Below are 27,657 nucleotides of genomic sequence, written 5' to 3'. Positions count from 1 at the left end.
TCATATATCACTGCTTTTCAATTTACCGTCTGAAAATATATATATTTTTTTAGTTCTAAATTAATTACTCTATATATTGAAATGTAAGCTATTTTAGTTGAGTAAATTTATCATTATCACGAAATCATTTTTTTTTTTAAATAACGACTTTTTTCGTGTTTAATAACAAAGACTGTGCACTGCTATTTCAATTTATAGGACTGTATTTTCGTGAAGGAATGCTGATAAAAAATGTTTAGTTTTATAGGGACATACAGTATTGGTCAAAATACTTGGAAATTAGAATATTGTGCCTTTATCTAGATAGCCCTGTTACAATATAAACAAACCCATTAAAGCAAAAATGCCCTATTATCGTTCGACAAAAATATAATATTAATATTTTGTTGTTTGCATTCTGTTATAGAAAAAAAAATTCTTTTATATTGTACAAAATGCTTGGAATTTGTTTTTGTTATAATTTAAAAGCGGTTTTTTTTGTGTTCATTTACGATTTTCTTGGCTATTTGGTTGTAACTTCTTGATACGTACACTACTACCTATTTTTCAACAATGGCAAAATGCAGATCACATTCACACAATTTCAGAAGTAGAATTATTCAGCAAGGAATATTGGAAAAAGATATTTCTATCAGATTAAATATTCCAAAATATACTGTATTGTGTATTATTAAACAGTTTAGAGTGAACGGTCATTTTATCTTGGGAAAATGCCCGGACAGGCTTAAAAAATCTACCAAACGAAAAAATAAAAAAATTATCAGCATTACCAACAGTGATCCGTTTGTGTTATCATCAAAGATCTTGCAAAAATACAGATAGATGGACATTCAGAAATATCATCGAGGTCAGAAGAAGGCTGTTGGAAGCTGATCCAAGATCCTACCGTCCAGCAAAAAAATCACTTTCACAGAAGAACAACAAAGCACGATTACAATTTGCACTCGATCCTATTCGCTTGACCGTGCAAGACTGGAAAAAAGTTCTTTTTAGTGATGAATCTAAATACAACCTTATTTCCAGTAATGGTATAATCCACGTAAGGAGTCTAAAAAGCCGAAGATTAAATTAAAAATATATTAAACCTACCGTTAAACATGGTGGAGGAAGTGTATTAGTATGGGGTTGCTTTTCTTGGTATGGTCCCACTCATCGCGTTGTTGGAAAAATGAATACATTTATGTATAGGGATATATTGAGAAATATAATGGAACCCTATTAATTAGACTCATTGCCAATCAATTTTACTTTCTAACACGATAATGATCCCAAGCATTCTGCAAAACTAGTGAAAGAGTAGTTAAACCAAGAATAAGTGTGTAGTATGAACTGGCCTACCCAAAGTCTTGATTTAAGTCCAATAGAAAATTTATGGGACCTTGTAGATCTCACAATCCGAACAGGGAAGCCTATTAAAAATGAAAATAAACTGTTTGAAAGATTCACACAAGTCTGGCATCAAGTTAATCGACGACTAATTGAAGCATTAATAGAATCGATGTCTAGGAGAATAGTAGAAATGATCAAGGTAAAGAGACATCACACTAAATATTAAAGCTTTTTTAGTTCCTATTATTAACAATCATATTTTCTGTTAAATGAATTAGATTCCAACAATTTTGTCGGGATATTATTGATTTTTTGCCATAAACATAAAATTTTGTAAGAAACATTTTTTTATTTGATTATGGTTAAAATGTATCTTTATTAAGAATAAAACTACAATAGAAAATTTAATGATATTGATCAAATTTTTTATTTGTGCAAATCTTAAAAAAGTTCCAAGTATTTTGGTCAGTACTGTAAATGGAGAAACGTTTTTGTGTTCTTAGTATAAAGCAAATGTTGCTTGTTTAAAAAAGCTAATATTTTAGCGGTGTTTGTATAGGCTGTCTTCAAAATGCTACGAGGTATTAATTTGTCAAATCTGATTAAGGATCTTATTGTTAAAACACTTCGCGAGGGAGTTAAGCAGATCAATATTGCAAGGCAATTAAGTTTAAACAAAAGTTTTGTTTGCAAACAAATTAAATTATATCAAAAAAGGGGATCAATCGTGAGTAAACCCAAACCAGGAAGACCTAGAAAATCAACAGCTGCTACAAATGAATTAATTATAAAAGGTGATCTTTAAAAAATCCCTTTTTAACTGCTGTTGACATTAAAAAGGAGTATCTGCATGTTTCAATTTCTGTTAGGTCTATTAGAAGACGCCTAAGTGAAGGGAAATTACTTGCCAGAAGACCTGTGAAAAAGCCTTTTATTTGAACAAAAAATTCGTGGTTCTCGTTTAGTTTTTACCACAGAACATTTAACTTACAATCAATGGAAACAAGTGCTATGGTCGGATGAAAACAAAAACATGTTCAGCTTTAATGGCATGAAGTGGGTAAGCCGTCCCAATAGTAGGAGATACAACCCTAAGTATACTATTCCAACTATGAAATGTGGGGGTAGAAACGTTCTTGTGTGGAGATGCTTCTCTGGCGATGGAATCACTAATAAAAATGGAAATAATTATGGATCGATATCAATATCTGGACATTTTAAGAAATAGAATGTTACCATTTGCTGAGGATTCCTTACTTTTAGTTTGGAAGTTTCAACACAATAACGACCCAAAGCAAATTGCAAAAGCGGTCAAAGGGTTTCTTGAAGCAAAACAAGTGCCTGTTATAAAATAGCCAGCTCAGAGCCCGGATTTAAACCCCATTGAAAACATGTGGTAACAATTGGAACGCGAAGTCAGGCATAAACACCCGGAAAAATGTACAAATAATTTGCTGCTTTATCAGCTTGGTGTGCAATTTCCGAAAACAAAATCAAGTCTTTGTGAGACTTAATGCCCCGAAGATGTGCTGAGGTGATAAAAACAAAGGGTTTACCACCAACTATTAAAAGAAAGTTTCGTTAATTTTCATTAAAGTTTTTCCACTTATGTCCTTTAAGAAAATAAAAATCTTTATGTGTTTAAAAATTTATGCATTATTTAATTTAAGGATTAACCTACATACTCATACAGAAATTCTGATTAAGGATTATTATACACAATCGTAAGTAGGAAAGAAAATTCAAAAGTTTCTTCACTATTGGCTGGCATTGTATATTAAAGAAAACACATTGGTTATTACAACACTGTTTTTTGAAAGGTCATATATTATTTTGGAAGCTGTTTAAAGTTGTATTTCCCGAGAAGACTGATATTATGATATATCGATATTTCCGATCTCTTGGCTCAAAAAAATAAGAATAGGGTTCACTTACTTCTCGATCAGGTAGATTAAAAGGTTTTGATAGACACAAAAGACGCCGATGCAAAAGTCAGCAACTGCCAAATTGGCTAAAAAGAAATTGGTGATGGATCTCAGTCTTCTGCTTAGCGTCACCACCAGTATCACCAGAAGGTTTCCTGCAAAAAAAGAGAAAGATGGGTTATTGCAAATTTGGTTCATATTGGTATATGGAAACATTGTATGGGCAAGGGTGGCCCATTTAAGACTCTTAGAACCACAAGTAAAAAAAAATTTAACCTAAAAGCTTTTTGATACGAAGTATACTTTCATAGATATACAAGTAATGTAATCTCCGTTGATAAGTGATCGCCTTTTTGTTTCAAACAGAACCCCCTGTTGTATAGTATATTTTAGTATGAATTTTAATTGTTTTCGAGATACTAAAGTTCGAAATATAAAATTTTTGCAATTTTGTAGGTGGATGGAATGGCAAGGGAAAAAAGTCCTACGTAACCAATTAGGAAACGCATTGACTTATGGAACGAGTGAGATTTAATAGAACCACGCAGTCGAGGTTCCGCAAAATTACATTATGGGTTACACAGATGATTTTGTTGTACGATAAAACAATCACACGAGAATGGCGTATATTTGGGGATATTCAGTTTGCTCTCTGTATCTGCAGAAACCATAGTAATTATTGACCTTACAAGCCCCCGTTATTAGTTCTGTTATCAAATGAAAGTTCCAATTTTTATTATGTAACTAGTTGCGAAAAGAAATCCTTTTAGTCACCGATTTAAATTGGTACCGTGGCAATTTTCATAATTACGTGTTCTTCGTATCATAAACGTTTATGACAGCATTAGTATGAAACCGGATAACATTTTGTTGTGGCAAAAAATGTTGCCTGGTAACCATTATATTAGTGAGACGCCATTAATATACTGTAAAATAATGGAGTTTCCTAGGAGGTTTCATTTCAAGATAGTGGTCTACGCTGTTATGTTTAATATTTGCAATATGAGGAAATGATGATGTGCATTCCTTGTAGTTTTGCAGTTTTTTATATGTTATGAAGAAATAATAAAATATCTTAAAGCTCCATTTTTATGAGTTAATTATTTTGTTTGGGATTTACCAAACAATTACAACATTACCACATTATCGTCCTTACTTCATACTATACTTCACGCTTCCTGGACAGATAAAGACAGGTTCAAAACACTCACCATCGTCTATCATTCTGATTCATATCATGATTCTGATACTCTCATCAGGTTTGAATTTTTGAACTAGACAACTTGCATGCTCCAATAATACTCTCACAGATGACGGGAGGCACTAATGTGTCACTACAAACTCTTTGTTGTTCAAATTTTAATTATCAATTATTTCAGTTACATTCACTGTAAAATTAGATTTTCTTCAAGAATGAACTTTTTTGTGATTTTTACTCTTGAAAATGGGGGAGTAAAAATAAAATTGTACTTTACACCCGGATGCAGAAGAATGATGTCAAAGTACCCTCGATTTCCGTACTATTACTTTTATTCCCTGCGGATTGAGGGCGAAACGATAAGGAAATTGGCTTATTTCCTAGGGCTTTATATTAGTATCCAGTGGCGATTTTAGTGACAGATGTAGCGATTTCTAAGGCAATAAATTCTCTTTTAAAAGAACTGAAAATATAAAACTTACACCAAACGATATTTTGTGCTCGTTATATGATGATTGTTACCGCGCATGCATCATAATCCACGAGTATATAAGTGTGCAGCGTGCATAAAACTGTCTTTATGAAGCATGTATGGTTACTATGGAAATCTTATTACAAATTTAAAATTCCTTGCATGTCAACACTAACAAATTTATAGCACTTCTGGACGTATAAAAGCGTGAATTCGTTTGTAATATTAATGCTCTTGCTTTTCAAGTTTTCTAGCATGGGGAAATCCGGACTGAAGTATGAATCCATAAAGAGTAAGTCAGTGACTTTAAAATTTAAAGTAGAAATATTTGACTTTTTGGTTTTTCCCGGTGCGGTACCGACGGAAAAACGTTGTAACCATCATATACAGTAATGAACGATAGATAAGATAAACTTTATTACAGTACATGACGCACTAACACGTTAAACTGTCTAGTTTATTATTTCTCATCGTTAATAGATTTCCGTGCTAAATAACTATTACGTTCTCGAAGCTTCAAACGTCGAAAATTATTTAGTATTGCAAAATAATAAACTTTTGAAAAACTTGACGCAAATAACATAAGAAATGTACATTTTATTAATCGTATAATAGAGCATAACATTTGCAGCATAATTCACAGAAAATAATGAAGAAGAATAATGTGGTTTCAATAGTTAAGGGCGATTTTATTTTGTCGCTGCTCACTGGGTATCATGTGGGCTTTACCTGTCCATGGCGCCAGGCGTCTTTGTACAGGACAATATAATAGGATAAGATGGGATGAAATGCAGATGACCACAGGATAACGCAGATGGCAACATGACGATACAGATGGTTACACAACTCATATTGTTCAAATTTAGAATACAGATGGCTACATAAGTCTTATTATTCAAGTTTTTTTTTCAATAAAAAATTGTTTTAACTTTAACTTGTCATACATAATCCAATTCAGAGAAATATTTTGTATCAAAAATGTAAAAAAATACGGAGTTCTATTTGAAATTCTGAAGTTGACACCTGAAGCAGAAGGTAAGTTAAAAAAAAAACTTTGACGTTACTTAGTAGTCTGAAAAATATAATTTTACTTTGTTTTTTTCATAAAAAGTCATTCATAAATAACGAAGTTATAGCTTCGTTTTTTTTTTGAGACGGCTTGTATAATATATATATTTAATATATGTAATATATATATAATATATGTAAATAAATAAAGTATATATATATATATATATATATATATATATATATGTATATTTTTACTTAAATTAATTTAAATAAATATAAATTAATAATAAAATAGTAAATCAGACCATTTCAGTCAAATGTGGTATTGAGAAACTAACTTTCTCTGTAAACATGGCGGAGGGGTCTAGAGCTTTGCCCCTGAAACATGCCCCTATTCGTTCCCTTTGAAAATTTCAAAGAAAATCCTGACCATAAATTCACCACATTTATACAGTGTGTCTACTTAAATTGAAATTACAGAGGAATTTTTTTTATTATTAATTTTACCAAAAGAGTTATTCATCATAAAATATCCCTCCAAAGTTATCATAAAGTTGTCACATGTTCAACAATCTAGAGATAAATGTGCGTTATTTAAACTTACAATAGTAACATTTTTTTGAACCAAATTCATATTTTTAAGAAACCTGGTATATGACTCCAAACATTTGTTATCTGATTATTTTATTTTAGGTGTAAAACCATGTAGAGCTTTTTTCCATAACATTAATAACAAATAAAGTTTATCGTATGATTCCAATTTAAGTAGGCACACTGTATACAGAAAGCACAGTATATAAATTGTTGCAATAAATAATAATATAATAACCATGCACAAGAGGCCAAACGCAGTACTTATTAATAAAATTGTTGTAAAAGAATGACGAACAATGGACAAATCCAATTTAATCGATCTCGCACAGGTTTGATAGCAAATTAATCTTACGCATTACCATTATAAATCAGTGGTTAATAGTGAATTAATATTAATTAATCTACCTGCGGGATTATTTGCATATTTTTTATAATCGCGACTTGAGGGACACTAATTTTACTTCGAGGAGAGCTTAATGTAAAATGGGATTTTGAGTGGATTTTTAAATATCAGTACCATTGAAATGCAAATCTCCTGAAGGCTATAAATATTAATTTATAAACATCCGAACGAATCGTGATGGTTTGGACTGTGCCAAAAATAATTTAAAATTATTACCCTGTTAACTATATTGTTTTTTTTACTGTACAGTAAGGACTCAAAATCATTGAGTAGATTGGCCACTTTTACAGTGACCGCACACTTGGATTCTCCAAAACGGTCGTAACTACGATGTCTGGTTAAATTAGGAAAAAGTTGTGCAATTTTGTGCTTATTAAGAATCTGTCTAGAAAGAAGATTTATCTGTCACGGTCTCTGAAATATCTAAAAACCAATGAAATCATGTCGATTTAATGGTTGTTTGATCAAGAAGTGTATTAACGAAGGCGATCGATTAATAACCGAATTTATACGTGGTGATTAATAATCGAATTTTAGAAATGGATGGTAAATGGATAAGTTCTAATGGAGAAACTCATTAGAATTTATCCATTTATTGGCGCACTTATCTTCACAGAAAGTAAGAAGCTCTATAAACTAGGTAAACAAACTAGAAATAGTCTGAAAACGAAGCCTCCCATGGTTAGAATGGGTTAGTGTAAGAAATCATAGTCCATAAGGATTGATAATAATTCTTCTTAAAAACCTTGCTTCCCTTTTTATACTGGGTGGACAAAACTTTGGCCACACTTCTCATATACATACATAGCCTCAGCTTTACCTCATTAGCTTAAACATAAAGGCAACTTTAATATCCAACATGTGGTGTCAGCTGAAATTTCACCAGAATTGGCTTTTAAATTTTCAAGCGTAGATCGTCAAATCTTCATTAAAGTAGATTTATAAACTTGGCGTTGGATTTGGCTGGCGCCAGCTTGAAATATCAGTGCTGTATTCGTAACACACGTTGGATTTGGCGTTGCGTTGGGTTCTTAAATAATAAAATTCCTCATTTTTTGTGCCTTCAACGACTAATTTCATCAAACGATGATGCCGTGTTACTCCAATTTTGCTGCCAGCAAGAACGTCGGAAAGATTAAATTGATTTATGTTCAACGACGCCGGACGACGGCTCAGCGACAACTTCACAGTAGAGAAGGTATACAGAGTGATTCATTAACAATGGGAGAACCAAAAGCTGGAGATATTACACCTCAAATGGTGATGACGGGAGAAAATATGTCTTATCCGAAAGTTGATAGTTTTTAATATATATTATGCTAACGTCCACACATCTTGCAAGACGTTGAATAGGATATTCGGCATATTGATTATATACTCGGGTATAATTTTCTTTTCGATAACGAATCGGCTTTCTAAAAAGAGGCCACAACTGATTCGGTTTGCTTTGTGAACAGGCTTCTCACATTTTTGTCATTAGATTTCCGTATTTGACCGTTAGTTTTAATTTTTCTATTCAAAACCCTACACCCAACATAACTTATATATAGGGTGTTGAAAGTTAAAATTTTAATTTTTTTACCATTATTCTGAAAATATTTAGGTTCGCCACTTGAAAATTTGTAGTTATGTTTTTTTAGACAATGAATAAGATACATTTTGCAATTGAAAAGAAAAATACACTTGGTCTGTTTCGTTGTATCATCAAATTTAAACATAGTGTTCGTTGAATAGGTTTTTCTCGGAAGCGGATCGAGATATACAAATGAAACAAGAATACATAATTAATGGAAAAATTATTGCTCTTTCGGATTTTGGATCAAATTTCATGTTAGAGACGCAGGGTAAAAAGTTATTAATTGTAAATACTGTAAAATTGACTGTAAGTAGTGCCTTCTATTAGCAGCGCAGAAATTGCAAGACACATCTTATTCATCAACTAAAAAAACATAACTTCACAAATTTCGAGTGTCTAACCTAGATATTATTAGAATAATGGCAAAAAAATGAATTAAAATTTCAACTTTCAACACCCTGTATATCTGAAATTATCAACTTTCAGATGAGGCATATTTTTTCCAGTCGCCACCATTTGACGTGTAGTATCTTCAACTTTCGGTTGTTCTATTGTTAATGAACCACTCTGTATAAATAGAGTAATTCCATTTATTGATATTTATCTTTCAGTATCAAAGTCAATGCCAAATCTGAATTCAACATCGAGTTTATCTATCCGGCTTTATAGTTGTATTATGTAAATAACTCAAACTTTACGTAATACCTACAACCCTTCATTTTCCAAGGCAATCTTGCCTCAAATAGAATATTTAAATTTAGACCTCGAAATTCTATAGATAGATAGATGTAAATTGATAGCCGAGGCTAGCAAGCATCAGAGGTCGAGAATATGATTTTCCTACGAGATGCAAATACTTTTTTTACTTGGAACATAATCTATACGGGAAGAGCCTTATGGGAATATATTACTGGACTGTTATTTGCCTTGGTTGCAAAGTACGGGACTTTTTCGGCCCCACATTGTATAAGTGAAACTTGAATCTATCTGGAATAACGACTTTGTGGTTTGGCGTAACTTGGCATTGCAGAAGTTATTGTCCTAGGTAGGTCCAGGTTTTGCTCATAGATGGTCGGGAATGCCAGTGGCTAGAGCAAATACCAGGCCTGGGAAATATTCCCATACGCGTGGCTCGCCTGTAAATGCACTATTTTCGGGTCTTGTAGAGAGTTATAAGGTTCTTCGAGGTTGAAAAAAAAAAATTTTTGAAAACGGAAAGTTTGTTGAATGTCTATCTTTTTTCCTTAGAAATGGCTTTTTTGGGCTTAATAGGGTTCCGAAATGATTGTAGGTGATCTTTATACGAGGGCAATTTTAAAAACAATGTGTGCAAAGCGCTGAGTTGCAGAGATACATTTCGCCTGGCTGTTAACCATTATATCGTGTTCGTTGCTTCTCCCACTCTTAGGCAAGTCATCGTTTATTTTGTATTTTATTTAGCACTAGCTGGACAGTTGTTTGTAATGGAGTTAAATATTTGCAATAAACGGCGTTAAACCAGTCGAAATTCATCTCCAATTAACGGAAGTGTACGAAAAATCGTACATGGATGTCAAAAATGTCCGCAAGTGGTGTAGGAAGTTGACAATTGGTCGCATAAAATTTCACTCCAAAGAAAAGAGCAGAAGATCGTCAATTTACGACCAGACAGTAGCGAAGCATGAACAAATCGTGCTTACAGGTCGAAGAATAATTCTCGATAAGCTCTACCTTTTTGGTTCTTAATGTTTATTGAAGTATCATTAATAGGACTTTGACTGAAAAAACGAAATATTGGAAGAAGTGCGCAAGATGGGTTCCGTGAAATTTTACAGAAAACCATAAACGGCAACGTGTTAACTCTTATCTACGAGTTTCTTCGGCGCTATGCAGACGAGGAAGACAATTTTTTAAAAATATTATTGCTACGGGTGATGAAACTTTCACACCTCATATTTGAAACTAAACAACAATCCCGTGGGCGGCATTTTTCTTTCCCAAGTCATGAAAATTCAAACAGACAATCTGTTGGCAAAGTCACGGCAACAGTGTTTTGCGATTGAAAGGGAGTATTGTTGGGCGACTTTATGGACTATGGTTATATAATAAAGACAGACAAATATTCTGAGACTCAGATAGGTTCAAAAGACTCAAACAGGCTATTCAGAATAGAAGAGGAATAATGTGCAAGGGAGTATACCTTTACCATGCCAATGCTCGCTGTCACGACTGCCGCTCTTCTGCAAGAGTTTGGATGGGAAATTATCACCCATCCATATTATAAACCGGATTTGGCACCCAGTGACTACCACTTGTTTCCTAAACTGAAAGAACATTTGGGAAGAACGTTCTTCAGCAATGATGGGGAGGTGAAAGAAGCTGTCTGAAGTTTCTTCAACAGCAAGACGGCAAGCTGGTATGACATGGGCATGCAAAAACTGCCACAGCTTGTACAAAAATGCATTGACGAAAATAGCGATTATGTAGAAAATTTAAACAAATTCAAACTTTGAATTGTTGTATTAATTATTAAAAATAAACTTAATTTTTTTATTTCTAAAAATACAGGAAACCTTATTTTTGAGAATATCCTTGTAGATTAAACGAGAAGACACGTTCATCTATTTCCTATACGACCTTTTGATGAAAATTATTAGTTATCTGTAAGCTGCGTCTTCATTATCATTAATTGTGCTATAATTTTTCACCAATTTCACCGCAAACTCGCTTGTTTCTAGAGATTTTCCCGATGCAATTACCCAATAATTTTTCGGATGAAAATTTCTGCTTAAGCTATAGAAAATTCAGTTTCGTAGTATATAAAATGTCCATTAGGGTAAACACAGCATTTAAGTCGGCTTGCACTCATTTCTAGTAATTGAATTTCACATTTTGTTACAAAAGGAAAATATCTGGCACGATCTCTTTGAATACAGGATAAAACTTAACACATTGCAACTTGTCATGGCCAATCTTTCAGTTAGTTTCTGGACCAAGGACCCATGTCTTAAAGGATTAGTCACATTAAGATAATATATTTTTTTATGAGAGCAATCTATAGCGATTTATGTTCTTTTAAGCTCATGAATTCTGAATAAAGTCTCACGATTAATACTGCATCTGTGTCAGTGGCAATCAACTTGACAACGTGTGTTTGAGCAATGATCGATAGAGTTTTAAGCTTTCTACATCTAAGCGAGTAGATGTGATTATGATCAACATTTAGTTATAGGATGAGTCATGGGGAACTGTACCGTGAAATAAGCTTACTAAGAGAAACATGGAATAAGCACTAAAAAATAGCTCGTATTTTTTATTGTTATTGTACAGGGAATCTTACACATTTTGTCGAAAAATAGTTTTGGCTATAACTTTTTTCAGTTTGCTTTTTTTCATTTTCTGGTGAAAAAGTATATTGTTATGTATGAGTGAGATAATGTTTTCAGAGTTCAAAAAATCCAGAACCGTCTTCAAAAAAATTTAGTAGGTTTTTTTCAGACCAAAAAAATCACCCTGTATACGAATTTTCGGAATAGCACTATGCATATTTTGCGAAAGTTAGATGAACTAATAGTTATACTCATTCTACAAATTTGTCACACTCTTCATTGCTTTGTAAAAAAACGAAGTTTACGAAAATGCAACAGTTGTACCTACAGGTATAACAAAATAAGGATGGCAGGATGTACCACCATTCTTATTTTGAATACACTGTATTTGAAAATAAAATATTACAATTAAGAACAAAACGCAAGACTCTGCAATATTTAATGGAATCATAATGGAAAAAAATTATTTGCGGCATATTTAACATTTTAAAATTAAAATAACAAGAGAAAAGAAGAAGAATACTTATTTTTACTATTGTTGGAAAGTGGGTCGAAACCATTATATAGGAAATGAAAAATTTGCATTTTATTATTGGCAATTATTACTTAAAGATATTTCCAAAATGGGAACTTTCAGATTTTATTCATTTAGTTTGATCAATCCAATAATAGTAAAAATAGGTTTTTTCCTTTTTTCTCGTAATTGTAATTTTAAAACATTATGTATATGTCTCAAATCATTTTTTTTTCATTATAATGTCATTAAATATTGCAGTCTTACGTTTTGCTATTAAATATAATATTTTATTTTGAAATGCAGCGTATTCAAGATAAGGATGGTAGATACATATATCCAAATCTTTGAAGCTATAGCATTTTAGTAAACTTCGTTTTCTTACGAATGAATAAGGAGTGTGCCAAAGTTGTTGACTGAGTGTAACTATTAGTTTACCTAATTCTTAGCAAATGTGCATAGCGTTCTTTCGTAAATTTGGATACAGGGTGATTTTATTTGTCTGGGAAAAATCTACTACATTTTTTGAAGACCGTTCTGGATTTTTTGAACTTTGAAAATATTATCTTACTCATACACAACACTCTTTCAGTAGAAAATGAAAAAAAAACTAGCATCACAAAGTTACATCCAAAATTATTTTTCGACAAAATGTGTAAAATTTCCTGTTAATAATAATAAAAAATGCTAACAACTTTTTAATGTTGATTAGATACTCTTCTTAGTAATCTTGTTCCATAGTAAAAGTTTATACAGTTACTCATGACTCACCCTCTACAATCGTGTCTACTAGATAGACTTGAAGCTCTATGCAAATTAATACCCAACCGACAGCAGAGGTATGAATGATCGTAGCCAATATTTGATGAGTTGTAATATGTGATATCTAATTAAACAGAACAAGTAAAAGAAATTTAAATTTTTGAATCCAATTTAATATAAATTGAGATTCGGAATTACGCTTGATAATATCCATGATCTTATACGATCTGCTTTTCCAGCATAGAAACCGTTTCGCTCAGCAGAAAAAAACTGCACCTAAAGTTAAATCCCGGTCACACCTTGATACTTAATGACGAATTTCATCCGGAATTTGCGCCAATTTATTTCTTTTCTCGTAACATTGGTGACACTGTGAAGTTTTTAAATAATTTAAATTCGAGACTCAAATGAAGTAATTCAAATTTGATTTAGTTTTTTCTAATTATTTAAAAGTTGCTTATAAATTTGCTTCAAAAGATCCGATAATCATAGTAGCTTACCCATCGTGGAGCGTTAAAATGAGTTTACAGTATTTATGTATCAATACCTAATAGCCCAGATTAGCGAATACTGCATATTTTACGGTTTATATCAAATACCGAGATAAAGTCAGTTCCTTATCAATACATATCATTTTAAAATTTTCGGATACAATTTCTAAATATGTATTTAAGTACTGAACAATTATGAACAGAATGCGAAATGTGTAGAACGATAGAAGCAAAGCTATCAATGGACCTTTATCCATGAAAATGTCTCTTAAACCCATCATCACATTAACTTACTTATTTTAAAAAAATTACTAAAAACCATAAAATTGGTCTCCTTAACGGTAGAATAAGTTTCTATGAGAAATTAATGTAGAAAAATAACTGATAGTTGAAGGTCGGCCAAGTAGAATGGAAAACTTTATTTAATGCTAACCAACTAACTTCTGTCGAAGTTTTCAGGGCTGAAAACTGTGGCTGCAAGATGAAAATTACTTTCTTAAGATTATTAATTTTTCAGGATGAGTGTGACTTTATCGTAGCAAGAAAGAGGTTTGCTTTCATGGGTTTCACCAATGCTGTGAACAAAGGAGAATATGTGTTAAGATTTCGCATGCATATGAAATAAAGATGAAACACAGTGTGAATATTAAGTAATAGTTCTAACACCAAAGTTGTGAAGTGCATCATTATGACCCGAGCTTCAAGCTTAATTAAATCACGAGACACGCAGCGCCGAGAAATCTACTGGATGTGATAAAAGTTATAACAAACTTATCTAAATTATGAATAAATGAAATCATAAAAATAAGAAGACAGTGCGTCTTGAATTCTAACTTCAACAATAATATTTGGTTTGATATTCATTTCCATGGGAATCATCTTCACTGGCTCCCCAGGTAAATAATGAGCCATATATGTGTGTACATGCCATTATCAACCTGTCTTAGTAACTAGGCCGGAAAACACATTACACAGTCACTTAACACACATCCCAGAAAACAAATATTTTCACAGTGGGAAAGAACATGAAGTTTCTTATCAAATTATATCATTTTGAAGAAAAATGATTATTTGCAAGCCATCTTTTTCATGTAGAAGTGGAGCAAAAGGTGAGGACGAGATATACAAAGTTTTTCTATAATTTTAAAGAATTACAAACCTCGGAAAAAAAATCTTATCACCATCCAAAATCGATCATACAGTTTCTTAACAATTGAAAGTGAGCTCGGTAAAATCGGTTATTTTCCCATTGTTTGTTGTGGACACCGAGAAATAACTCAAAAATTGATTATAGATCTGTTAAAACCTTTTCTTTGTGTTTGTTAAAACATTTTCTTTGAATGTGTCACTTTTCCATTTTTCTTCCAGATTATACCTATCGTCGTATGCCACCTGGACTTCCTTATCTTGGACATTTTGCACACCTATCCTAAATGGTGATCCTTATCTTGCATTCTCAGAATATTAAAGAACATCAGAATCATCATAATTCCCCTTATAAAATTTTCAATAATAATCTATTATTACTTTATATTACTATAATCCGATATAATTGATAACCAAGTTATTTAAAATAGCACTAAGACATTTTTTTATTGTTCATAATAATACTGCACGATCACAAAAACAATTTGATTAGAAGCAGAATTATTTTTTATTACTTTACTTATTCATCAATGTAATAGGCATAGACTTACTAACTTCTCCATAACCGATAATAAAAAATGGCGTTTTCTCGTAGTAAAATATTTAATTTTTTCTCTGATTGGTCTAGAAATCGCTTTTCGCGTATTTTTCAAATTTTTTTCATATATTTAAAAATTACTATTTAGACAGTGAAAAGACGAAAATATACAAAACTCAATTTTTAGACCATCTTTGAAATCGATCTGTGAGTATAATTTTGATATTTATAAGTTACACTTAAAAGAAATTATTTATAATAATATAGGCCCCTATACATATACAGGGTGTTATTTAAGTACGTGGCCCAACTTCAAGGAGTAAGCTTATGGGGGATTCTAAGACAAAAATTTTATATAAACATTGGTCCAGTAATGCTTGGGTTTTAAGATGTAGAATGTTAAATTAAAAAAAAAATTGTCATATTAAAAAAAACTTTTAAATAACAAAAAAACGCAAACTAATATGACGTTGAAACTTAGTGACAGTTTTTAATGTAGTACAAAATAATTTTTTGAGCTAGAAATAGTGTGTCTCTTTTTGCTAGTGGCATGCACAGGGGTAACGCTGGAAATTTGAGAAAAATCAAACAGGAAAAACGCTTTATTAAAACCACACTTAAACAAATGGTACGCAATTTTTTTTAGTAAAAAATATGGTTAACAATAAGTAAATGCCAAATTTCAACAAAACTGGCTAAAGGATTATTAGATTTGTATGGAAAAACGATTTAAAAAAAGTTTAACACCCTCTGCCTTGTAGTATTACCGAATCTATGTTTATATAAACTTTTCGTCTTAGAAACACACAAAGAATCACCCCTGAAGTTTGGCCATGTCCTTAAATAACAACCTGTATACAAGAGTTTTAGAGTTTAAGAGTCTTAAAGAAGACCTTTTTAGGAAGTTACTGAGCATTCCAGAGTCTTAAAGAGTTTCACTAATTTTAACACTTTTTTACTAATGTGTTCTACGAGTATAATAAATGTTAGTGAAAATTTTCCTTTTCGTTTTAAAAGGGGCTAGGCCACTCTAGAGGCGAAAAAAAAGTGCAATCTTTGTGAATTTTTTTCAGCAAAACTATGAAATAAATTGAATTTCCAGAATAAAATCTTTATTATACAAGTAATAAATAATTTTTTTTTTCATACGACCTATGTCGAAATGACGACTGTATAGGATTTTTCCGTGAACGTCTTTATGCATGAAGGTTAAATGGTCGGAGTACTAGTGCTCGTGCAATTTTTAAATTACGATAAAGAAGCAAAGTTACTTCGATTGTTTATAAGAATATCTATGGAAGTATATCGGATTTTTTTAATGTATTGATTTTTGCAAAAATGGCACCCGTCTGCAAAAAAAACGTCGGATATGCCATGGAAAATTACCAGAAAAGTATTTATAACGAAAGAACTATTCAATATAATTAAGAAACCCTTCGTCCTTCTATAGAGAAGGTAATTTTAAATATAAGGTTATAATTTGATGTGAATCGATCAAGAGTTGTTTGAGTTATGAGTCCGTCCAACTCGAAAAATTTAGTTACGAAAAAAACACATTTAAAGTTTTCTTTTAAAGTAACTAACTTCTAGGCATATATTATAACAATTTTGACCGATTTCCAAGCTTAGGGCATCCATTATGTTCAAAAGCGATGAAAAGCCATCGTTGAATACGCAAACCACAATATTTGTTGCTACATCTAGTACGGTTTTCCCGCTGGAAGTGGATTTGGGTGCTAAGGCCCATAGAGTGGAATTAAAACTTTCATTATTATTCTGAGTAAAACCCCCGATACATCGAATAAGAAGATGGTCGCTGCTCAGTTCTTCGTAAATTAGTTTGATGGCTTCATACACTTCAATCGGAAGAGCTGGCTTGTGTTTACGTATTCAAACTATTTGTCACATTTGCCTTTTGCCATGAGGACCATGAATCTTCTCCAATCGGGCATGTGCTACGGTTTCTTGTCGGTGGATAATTTATGATGCAATGTAGCTCATGATGCAATGTAGCTGTTTTTCATCTTTTCAACTGAATCACAATTTCTCCTAATAGCTAGTCCGTAATATATAGATAGTTCGTGTATGAGCTTTCCAGTAATTTTGCCTTTTCCCCCTAGACTTTTTCTTTTTCAAAGTACGCAGGCATGTACCTATTCGTTTTTGAATATGATCTATACATTGTTTCTTGAGCACTGTGAAATTCTCATACGGCTTAACATCTGTAATCTCTTTGAATGTCTTGGAATCGCCGGCGCCAATGTAGTATGTATGTTACTGTCAAAACCCGATCTAACTAGGAAAAACTAGTTTTAACCATTAGCCTTGGACAATTCTAGAATTTCCTAGTCAAAATTAGATTTAACTGAAAATCTTAGTTAAAAGTGAATATTCACTTTATAACGATTTTATCTAATTAAAACTAGTTTTAACTGGTAGATTATTTGAAATTTTTGAAATATGCACAAAAATGTCTCATGAATTTTTGTGTAACTATTAAACATATTATATAATGTGCCCTTATGGTACGCCTCTGTAGACCGCCATTCTTGACAATATGCTTGACAATGACTCAGTTCTTGCGTCCATTATCTACCGGTTAGGGATGTTTTTAGTTAGGAAAATTCCGGCACTAACCTGAACTAACCTTATTAGGAAATTGTAGTTTTGGCTAGGAGAATCTAGAATTCTCTAAGACCAATAGGTAATACTAGTTTTTCTTAGTTAGATCGGATTTTTACTGAATCGGGTTTTGACAGTAATATTTTTAGTGGAAACTAGTTTTAACACAGCATGTTCCGTAAAAACTAGTAATAACTAACATTTCTTAAGTTAAAACTGGTTTCAACTAACTTTCTTAGGAAATTCTAGAATTGTTCGAGGCTGATGCTTAATACTAGTTTTTCCTAGTTAGATCGGGTTTTTACTGAATTCGGGTTTTGACGGTAACATGTATATTTCACTTGGTGTAATGTTTCAGATTGTTGAAACATTTCGACGACCGCATCGTCTTTCATCTTTGCAGCCGATCCGTCTTGATTTACAGTGCATCCACTCGCATGATTTTTTTACCATTCTGCATATTCTTCTGTATCTTTTTTTTACTCCAATACTCGCATGTCTTGCAGTATTTTGATTTTACAATATAATCTACCATTTTCCCAGAGTTCTTGCCAATGAGAGAAGCCAAGCCGTATAACGACATATCATAAACCTTCGCGTTCTCCACGTGCCATCGCCGGACCCAGTAACTCCATTCTCTTCTTCTTGTTCAGTAGAAATTCTTTTTTCTTCTTTCGCAGCATTTCTCATACTGTTCTTGGAAACGGCTTCAGTTGCAATGGAAATGCTCTGAACAATCTTGTCATAAAATGAGTGAAAAATGGGTTAAAGCAGTTCCATGCATGTACAGAATTTTGTAAGTCCATGCAGCCTAACTCCAAGCAATTGCATGGTAAGTACAACTCTACGGTTGATTTCATAGGCTTTTTGAATTGATGGGCAACTCGGTATTTCAGTTTTTTCACAATTTTCACACAACACTACTATTTTATAATAAATTCCAAGTCCCACCTGCTACTTTCAGTAAACGTTATTTGCGACTCACATTACTTACAAACAACGAAGTTTGAAATGGCCGAAAAAACAGTAATAAAGTTTAGGACGCGATAGCTAAAAGCTTCATCCACTTTTATATCATACAGATCTTCCGATTGCTTCATTTTTTTGCGGATGCACTGCCATTCACATCATCTGGTTCTTTTAGTTCATATTGATTCAACGCTCGTCATCGTAATGTTTTCGGTTTCTTCCGGAAGTGGTTTTTGATCATTTTTTATTACTATACACTACTTATCAGCAATTGTAAAAATAAATCATTAATTACCGAAATACTGTACTAAAATTTGTACACGAATATCAAGAAAAACAAGTACCGTGGATTATAGTGCGTTTAATATGCACGATATTGTAGGTGCTCAAACGATGAAACACATGTTTTACATAACTTTTGTTTATTGCAGAATTTACCTGCGCTTATAGTTACAAGCATGATTTGTTCCTCTGCGTCAATATCACAACTACCTCTCCCAAAAGAACCTCTTACAAAAAGTGTTTCTTATAAAAATAAATATGAAAAAATAAAAACGAGATTCTACAAGTTATAGTTCATTTTGAAGAGAAAAAAATGTCTTTAATGATGCTAAAAACAAATATAATTTATATTTAAAAAATAGAACTTTATGTCATAACTCTAAAAATCATAGACTTAAATTTTTTTATCTTCTTATCTAATCTACTTAAAAAAATATCCTTATAATGTAAAAGTTATTTTTACGTCATTAGCGAAATAAAAAAATTAGGATTTTTCGAAAATGCCTAAAATCAAACTTTTGTTTATAACGCGAGAATAAAAAACGATAAAATTTTTTTAAAACCAACATTGAATTTGCCTCAAATACATCTTCTCTTTCGAACCATTTCCTTATCACGTCTTCTATATGCCGTACTACATTTTTCCAAATTTCTGGAGTAACAGTACCAAGAACTTCTTTCCACATATCTAAACAGTGAGCTTCTGTTCTACTATCTCGACCAATATGATCAGTAATAATAACTTTTGGCAATTCCCCATATACGGGGTGTCTCAAAATAATATATTATTCTTCAGTTATTTATGAACGGATTTTGATGAACTTATGTTGGATAATGATGACTATTCTCATATCATCTCGGTTTACTCAGTGGTGCATAAGGGTTCGTGGATGACGTACACGTGAGGAATTAACTTTTCAGTTGTGATGCCAATCAATTCCCGAAAGATATCAAGTGCGTTCGTTTTAATCACTTGCCAAAAGTGTTCTTTCTGCCTTCTTGTTGTATATCACCATTGCCTGTCTCTCTGGTCCTTGGTCGACTGCACACCATGTGCAGCACACATGTTTCCTAGCCGTTGTCCACTTGTAAACGGTACAAGTGGGTCCATGTGTTTCCTTTCCAACAAAGGGTATTCTTTCCTTTGGCAATGATTTACATTTTGAGATGGGCAATGATTTACTACATGCAAGAAGTCCGAACAACTAAAAACCAAATAAAATTATATTTTTCAGACTATTAAGTAACGTTAAAGTTGATTTTTTTAAACTCAATTTCTGCTTCAGGTGTCAACTTCAGAATTTCAACTAGTGTATAGGCCAGGGCCTCTTAGAGTCTGCCTAACAGTAGTGACTACCTCAATAGATGCCCACGGAGTAATCCACTTATGCTGGTTGGGTTATTCGAAGGACCAGACGGTCTACCGTCATTTAAAGGAAGTAGGCTTTATGGGTTTTCCAGTTCACAAAAACACTGTTGCACAATTAATCATTTAATACACTACTACTTTGTATAAATTCTCAATCGCGGATACAGTCGAAGGCACCGTGTACGCGAGATGTAAGGACTAGGTTGAGGATACGCGAAATATTGCTAGAGCTGTTTTGTTTTAGTGAACGCGTATAGAGTTTGGAGCGATTGAGCAGCGACCAATAGACCCTGAGTTATGAGAGTAACTACTAAGTAGCGAGAGAGAGAGAGAGAGAGAAAGAGAAAGAGAGAGAGAGAGAGAGAGAGAGAGAGAGAGAGAGAGAGAGAGAGAGAGAGAGAGAGAGAGAGAGAGAGAGAGAGAGAGGGAGAGAGAGAGAGAGAGAGACTTTTCTTAATCAGGAGTCCAATTGACCTCTTCGAGGTCTTTTTTCGTACTCTCCAATTCTCGCCCTCGAGGAGTTTTTTTTTGCACTTCCCCACTTCTTAGGGCTGCAAGAACTGGTGGGAGAGATGCTACTTTTAACCTATTCTGAATTATATCAATGCCGCCACCCTCTAATTTGGGTGCCGCATTGTGCAATATTTACGCCGGGGAATTCCTGATGGTTTATTGGAGGTCGATGTGGTTTCAATTCTGGGATACAAACCCCGAGCTGCAAAGAACCAGATGGGCGGAACGTATAGCTCCCATCTTAATTCGGCACGTAACGGTGGCTCGAGGATGTCTATTTTATTGGGGCGCAACAACGATTGGAGGCCCAACGGTTTTCAACCGTTTTATGTTGGGAAATTCCAACAACTAGAACTCTATATTTTTTAAATATTTTTCTGAATTTAGCGATGTGTGACAAGTTAATGATGAAACTATCTTTAATTGAAAAAAATTTAAACATTTGTACAATATGAGTTGTGTAGCGATCTGTATCCTACCTATAATCATACTTGCAGCATAATTTATCACTGAAAATTAAAAGGAAGAATGCTGTGGCTCCAACAGTTAAGGGCGGCTTTATTTTGTCCATTCACGCTGGGTATCATATGGGCGTTACTTATACATGGCGCCAGGCGTCTTTCTATAAGATGATATAATAGAATGGGATGGAATGAAATGCAGATGATCACAGAATAACGCAAATGGTCCTATAACCACACAGATGGTTACATAATTCATAATGTCAAAATTTAGGATGCAGATGGCTATGTATTGCTCAAAATTTTAATTTTTTTTCAGTTAAAAATAATTTTAACATTAACTTGTCATACAACATTAAATTCAAAAAAATATTTTATATCAAAAAATATAAAAAAATATGGAAATCTATTTGAAATTCTTAAGTTGACATCTGAAACAGAAGAAATTGGGTAAAAAAATCAACTTTCACGTTACTTAGTAAATTGAGAAATATCATTTTATTTGGTTTTTAGTTCATCAAAATTCGTTTATAAATAACTGAGTTATAGGTTCGCTCATTTGAGACACCCTAAACGTTCAATCGGGTTGAGCATAAAATGGTATGGAGATAATCGCAGGACCTTATTTCTCGACCATTTCGTCTACTACATATCTTTTTGGATGTTTGTGCTTAAGGAAAAGGCTTCACATTTCAGATATTAAAATGAGTTGAACAACAAAAAGAACTGATTATTCCTAACGAACTACGTTGTTTAGAAGCTGTGCTTTCCACACAGTTGGCGCAAATTCAATTCGTTTCTTGGTCAACCATTCCATTGAAGCATTATTTCAGGAAGAATTGGATGTATTTTCTAACAGCATGCTGTTTTAAGGGACTTTGTCAAATACAATTGAAGACGGATTTGACTAAATATTTATCAATTGCTCTTGAATCTATTGCAAAAAAAAAATTCTAATTCATTTCTTCATTATAGTCACTGTACTTGGTATTCGAGGAAAAAATTGCCTCAAAGCTTTCGATAAATCTATTTTCATTATTACACCATGCAATATATCTATAAAAGCATTTTTTATCTTAATGTAAACATGTTCTAATATTAATATAATAATAATACCTTTTACCGTAATTTTTTGTGGATTTCACGCTACGTTGGTTATTATCCTGTCAAGAATGTCCTATCGTACCATTCTGGAAAATCCATGTTTCATCAACAAAAACAAATTAATATAGATTTCTTTTCCTTTCGTATATTCTTTGAAAAAACAAATCTTTTAAAAGTTACATTTTGAAGTGCCATAAGACTTTGCTTTGGATTATCTTTCTTCCATCGAAAGCCTATTTTCTTTAACAAATTTCGAAAAGAACTATTAAGTCATCAAACAATTGCATTTCTTTTAGTTTTTTGATAAAATTTGCAACAGTTACGTGTTGCTAAAAAATACTAATTTATAATAAGAATAGTTGTTAGATTCAGATTATTAGTACTTACTTATTTCGTACATCTGATAAATCGTGTCTCAAATCTCCTCAGTATTCAAAAGTTTCTTTGTAGCCTTCTTTGGATATGAACTTTCTTTTTGGGGGACCGTAATGTTTCATTATTTTTATAAATTTTTCAAACCGTACTAAAGGGAAAATATTTAAATTTAGGACAACAACCATACGCTTAAATTGGAAAATTAAAAATTCATTTTATGATTATGACATAAACTTACTTCCCTAAATGCAATTAGTGGTAATAATGATCCGTTGTTTTTTAGTTCACTTTCAAAATACTTTATTAAAGAACTTATTAACTTCTTGCTGAGAATGTTGAAATGCCTCAACATTTTTACACAAATAAAAATACGAAATATATGTTGTACACTACCCTTTTTGTTCTTAAAGGAATAGTTTTTACAATAATGCTGAGAAAAGGATCTGGAATTGTAAATCAAAATTGCATTGTCTTTTGGAGCAATTTGTGATGTACATTGTGAATTTTATTGCGAATAGTATACCATGTAGCTTTAAATTGATCTCCCTCCCCCCCCCTTAATTTTATATCAAATTATTATTTTAAAAAATTCAAAAGCAGCATTAAATAGGACAAAAATATTATCTTTTAACGGTTGTTTATTTTTTTTAAATGTTGCTTATGCCACCGATAGCGCAAAATGACCGATTTATTATAATTCGGGTCATGGTAATGGATCAAGTGACACCTCACATTAAAGAGCTTTCAAAAGTATATTCAATGGTGTATTGCGATTCAAAATGTATCGATTAGCTTTTGAAAAAAACAGCTATAAAATTGGTAAGAAATGTAATCCAAGCTTAGTTAAATAGTACATAAACAATAAATAAAACTTATTTCTTAAAAGAAAATTTACTTGTTTTCGATTTTGTGCTCACAAATAGTCTTTGGTAAAGTAAACAAAAGAAAATAATAAATAAATAAAAATAATCGGACGTTTTTGTTTATTCATTTATTTATTTTAATTTGTTGTTTTTTTACCAAAGACTATTTGTGAGCACAAAATCGAAAACAAACTAATTTCTTATTAACAAACAAATTTTTTTATTATTTCCGTATTATTTAAGTAAGCTGATATTGCATTTTTTACCAAATTTATAGATGTTTTTCTCAAAAACTAATTGATACATTTTGAATCGCAATACATCATTCAATGTGGTTTTGAAAGACCTTTAATTTCAGATGTCACTTAACCTATGTTTTAATTTTTTTAAATCGGACTTTTTATGTTACCAGTGCGTTAGCAACATATGAAAAAAAACTAATATCAAAAGATAGTAGTTTCTGTCCTAGTTAATACTGCACTTGAATATTAAAAAAATAATAATGTGTTAAAAAATTAACAAAGTAAGGGGGGGGGGGAGTAACAAATTAGAGTCGCACAATGTATAAAAACTTATATAAGTTGATTACGCATATCAAAAATTTCTTGTTGCTTGTTTTATATTGGTATCGTATCTCTTTTATTCCATGAAGTAAACTTCGTACACTTAGATAACACATTCGCTATACACCTTGCGTTCTTCCCAAAAAAAGTTCGTATGAAATTGCTGAAGATTTCGCTGTTTTACGTTTTGATTTCACAACACCTTCAATTTTTGACATATTAATTTGTAATATTTTACATGTAATTGTTACTCTTTAGAACTCAAGGGATTTGATATTTGTAGAGAAATACCAAAATAAGAAATCTCAATACTAAGTTCATAAGGTACATGATACTCCACAAGAGTCTCAAAGCCTTATTAGATATTTGGTTCAAAATCAAGGTGAATACTGCCTTTAAGCATACATGCGTTATTGAGGATACACATGACATTGAGAAACTTGAAACTAATTTTCTTCTTAAACATCCAGAAGGGTGAAAAAATAGCTTGAAGTGGTGCATGTTTGGTTTATACTTGGTGAAAGATTTTTCATTAAAATTAGATGAAAAGTGAGAGATAGTTTTTTTCGTATTAAATTTTGAAAAAAATCACATAAAAGTGGCTTACCGCTTAGCAAATAATTTGTTCCTGATATAAAATAATATTTAATTTTTTTATATTTTTATCGTTTTTATATCTGAATCTTTGAGTGCAAATTTTGATCTTTTGTTAACCCTCCAAAATTCATGTAAAGAGGTGGTGCGAGTTCCTTTCTTTGACATAGAAAAAGCATACGATAAGGCAAGGGCTCACAATATTTGAGATGACTTTTTGGTCGGGGGCATCTCATTCTAGCTATGAGATGGATCAAATCCCAATCATAAGAGGTTTGCAGTTTGGTGACCAATAAAGGATGAACATTTGTCATGCATTAAAGTTGACGAAACTGTAAAGAAGAATTTCTGTGGCTTTCATTGATGTCTTGTGACGAACGATGAGGAAACGAGATTGGCACGATGAGCATTGGGAAGTGAAAAAGGCCCCTAAGGACATAGTTGCAGTAACTCAGTCTCCGGTTCTAGTACTGCCACTATAATATTACCCCTTCATGTTGAGCATTTAAATTAAGAAAATACATAAAATAAATAAACACTACTTAAGTTGATCTCATGTCAAATTCTGCTTGTTGAGATGACAACTTGCTACGGAATGTTTGATGATCTGAAGCCACATGAGGAAACATTTTTCTTGGATAAAAAAGATGAGTGTCCAATGGGCGGTGAGTGTCACTGCTATTATCAATGTGAGCGTGAATATGTGATCATATGAGCTGTAATAATTCTAAATAAATTTTAGATTAAAAAATCTAAAAAAATTGTTACTCGATGACTGGGGCGAGGATGGTGACATTCATCCAAGAAGGATTGAGCTACAGAGAAAAAATTAGTTTGGTAGTTCGTATCGGTATCAGTAGTCATTCGGTATCTTTGAATTGTTATGCCTGAGAGATTTTCCCTCTTCGTGTTGTTTAATTAATATTTTTACAGCTCGTTAATGACAGTGACTGTGATACGTTCATTTAACACTTCTCCTTGATGTTTCGTCCAACATTCCTTACCACGTCAAGATACGAGGATAGACCCAGAAATACCCGATCTGATATACAGATGGCGATTTTTTGTTAAAAATTTGCTTATATTACAAAGACATAACCTTAAAAATCTTATGTTTAAATTGTACTTGTTTTGGAGCTGTTTTCTGTGAACGCTTTTAGAGATTTTGTGAACATGGAAAAAATTGGACGTGATTCGATACTATTTGAAAGGTCTTAGTGCGTCCAATATCGAAGCGGAGTTAGAGTCTACTCTGGGGGAATCTGGTCTTTCGTCAATAATAGTAAAATATTGGGTGACAGAGTTTAAATGCGGTCATACGAGCTACCAAGACGAACAGTGGTCAAGCAGTGGTCGAACCAATGAGATGACCACTCCAGAAATTATGGTGAAAATCCACAAAACTGTACTGGAAGACTTTCGGCTAAAATTGCGCGAGTTAGCAGACATGATAGGCATTTCAAAAAATATTGTACATCGCATTTTAACCGAACAATTGGATATGGGAAAGCCGTGCGCAAGATGGATGCCACGATTACTTACAATTGAAGAAAAAGGGAGTGTTTGGCAAAGTTTCGCAGTAATAAAGCCGAGTTTTTGCGTCGATTCATAACGATGGATGAAATATGGATCTATCATTTCATTCCTGAGACAAAAGAGCAATCAAAACAATGGACGCAAAGGGGAAAATCAGCTCCAAAGAAGACGAAAATCGTTCCATCTGCAGGAAAGGTGATAGCGTCAGTTTTTTGAGATGCACGTGGAATAATTTTTATTGACTGTCTCCCTAAAGAAAAAACAACAAAAGAAGAATATTATACTTTATTACTGCGTTTGAACGAAAAAATTAGGAAAAAGCCACCGCATTTGACGAAAAAGAAAGTCTTGTTTCATCAAGACAATGCACCAGTCTACACTTCCGTTATCGTGATGGCCGAAATTAATCAATTTGATTTCGAAATGTTTTCGCACCCGCCCTATTCGCCAGATTTAGATCCCTCGGATTTTTTTCTATTTCCAAACTTGTAAAAATTGCTTAGAAAGAGATTTGTCAATAATAAAGACATGGAGTCTGAGATTAATGTTTATTTTAAAATATTCGAAGCTTCTTACTATAAACAATACATAGGAGCCATATAATATCGTTGGGAAAAGTAGGCTAATCTCAAAGGAGACTGTGTTGGGAAGTAATGCAATATTTTCCAATTTTTTTTTAATGTTAGGTCAGGTACTTCTGGGACTATCCTCGTACCTTTATCATGTGGCAGGATTTTACTTAACACAAGTATTACAGATAAAAATGTAGTAAAAAGTTGATAAAAGGTTCGAAGAAACTACGTATTTAATAAATTAAAAACAAAAGTTCTACGGGACAGAATTATTTTAAAATATGCTGGGTACAAAATTACTGTATACAAAATTATATAAAAGTAATTAGAGATGGTCATTATCTTAGATACAAAATGTCGTTTATTTAGTGACTTAGGTAGTGCCTAAAAACATCATCAATAGCTAGAGCATATTGTAAGCCAAAGTAAAGTTTACAAAGTCATTAAGGCAATTTACGTTGTGAAGTGAGTGAGTTTTACCTGTGTCAGTAGTTACGATTTAGTTATCAACATCAAAACATTTGCTTTGTAGTGTATTTAACTAAAGCTAAACATTACGGGAAAATA

The 27,657-nt window shown here is 32.5% G+C and overlaps 2 protein-coding genes across 4 annotated transcripts in view; both read right to left on the bottom strand.

Moving 5' to 3' along the window:
* The window catches only part of LOC136416896 (trissin receptor-like), a 227,352-nt gene that overhangs the window by 10,921 nt on the left and 188,774 nt on the right, over window positions 1-27,657 (bottom strand). For all 3 annotated transcript variants that reach the window (XM_066402321.1, XM_066402322.1, XM_066402323.1), the window contains one exon: window positions 3,265-3,409. In XM_066402321.1, the coding sequence (XP_066258418.1) occupies window positions 3,265-3,409 (145 nt within the window). The remainder of the gene's footprint in view (window positions 1-3,264; window positions 3,410-27,657) is intronic.
* Window positions 1-27,657, bottom strand: part of LOC136416917 (UPF0587 protein CG4646) — a 177,647-nt gene that overhangs the window by 88,916 nt on the left and 61,074 nt on the right. The gene's annotated exons all lie outside the window — the stretch shown is intronic.

This window comes from Euwallacea similis, chromosome 25, assembly GCF_039881205.1.
Source record: "Euwallacea similis isolate ESF13 chromosome 25, ESF131.1, whole genome shotgun sequence".
Classification (NCBI taxonomy): Eukaryota; Metazoa; Arthropoda; class Insecta; order Coleoptera; family Curculionidae; genus Euwallacea; species Euwallacea similis.
Note: the sequence above shows the minus strand (reverse complement) of the source record. Positions and strands in the feature narration are given on the sequence as shown.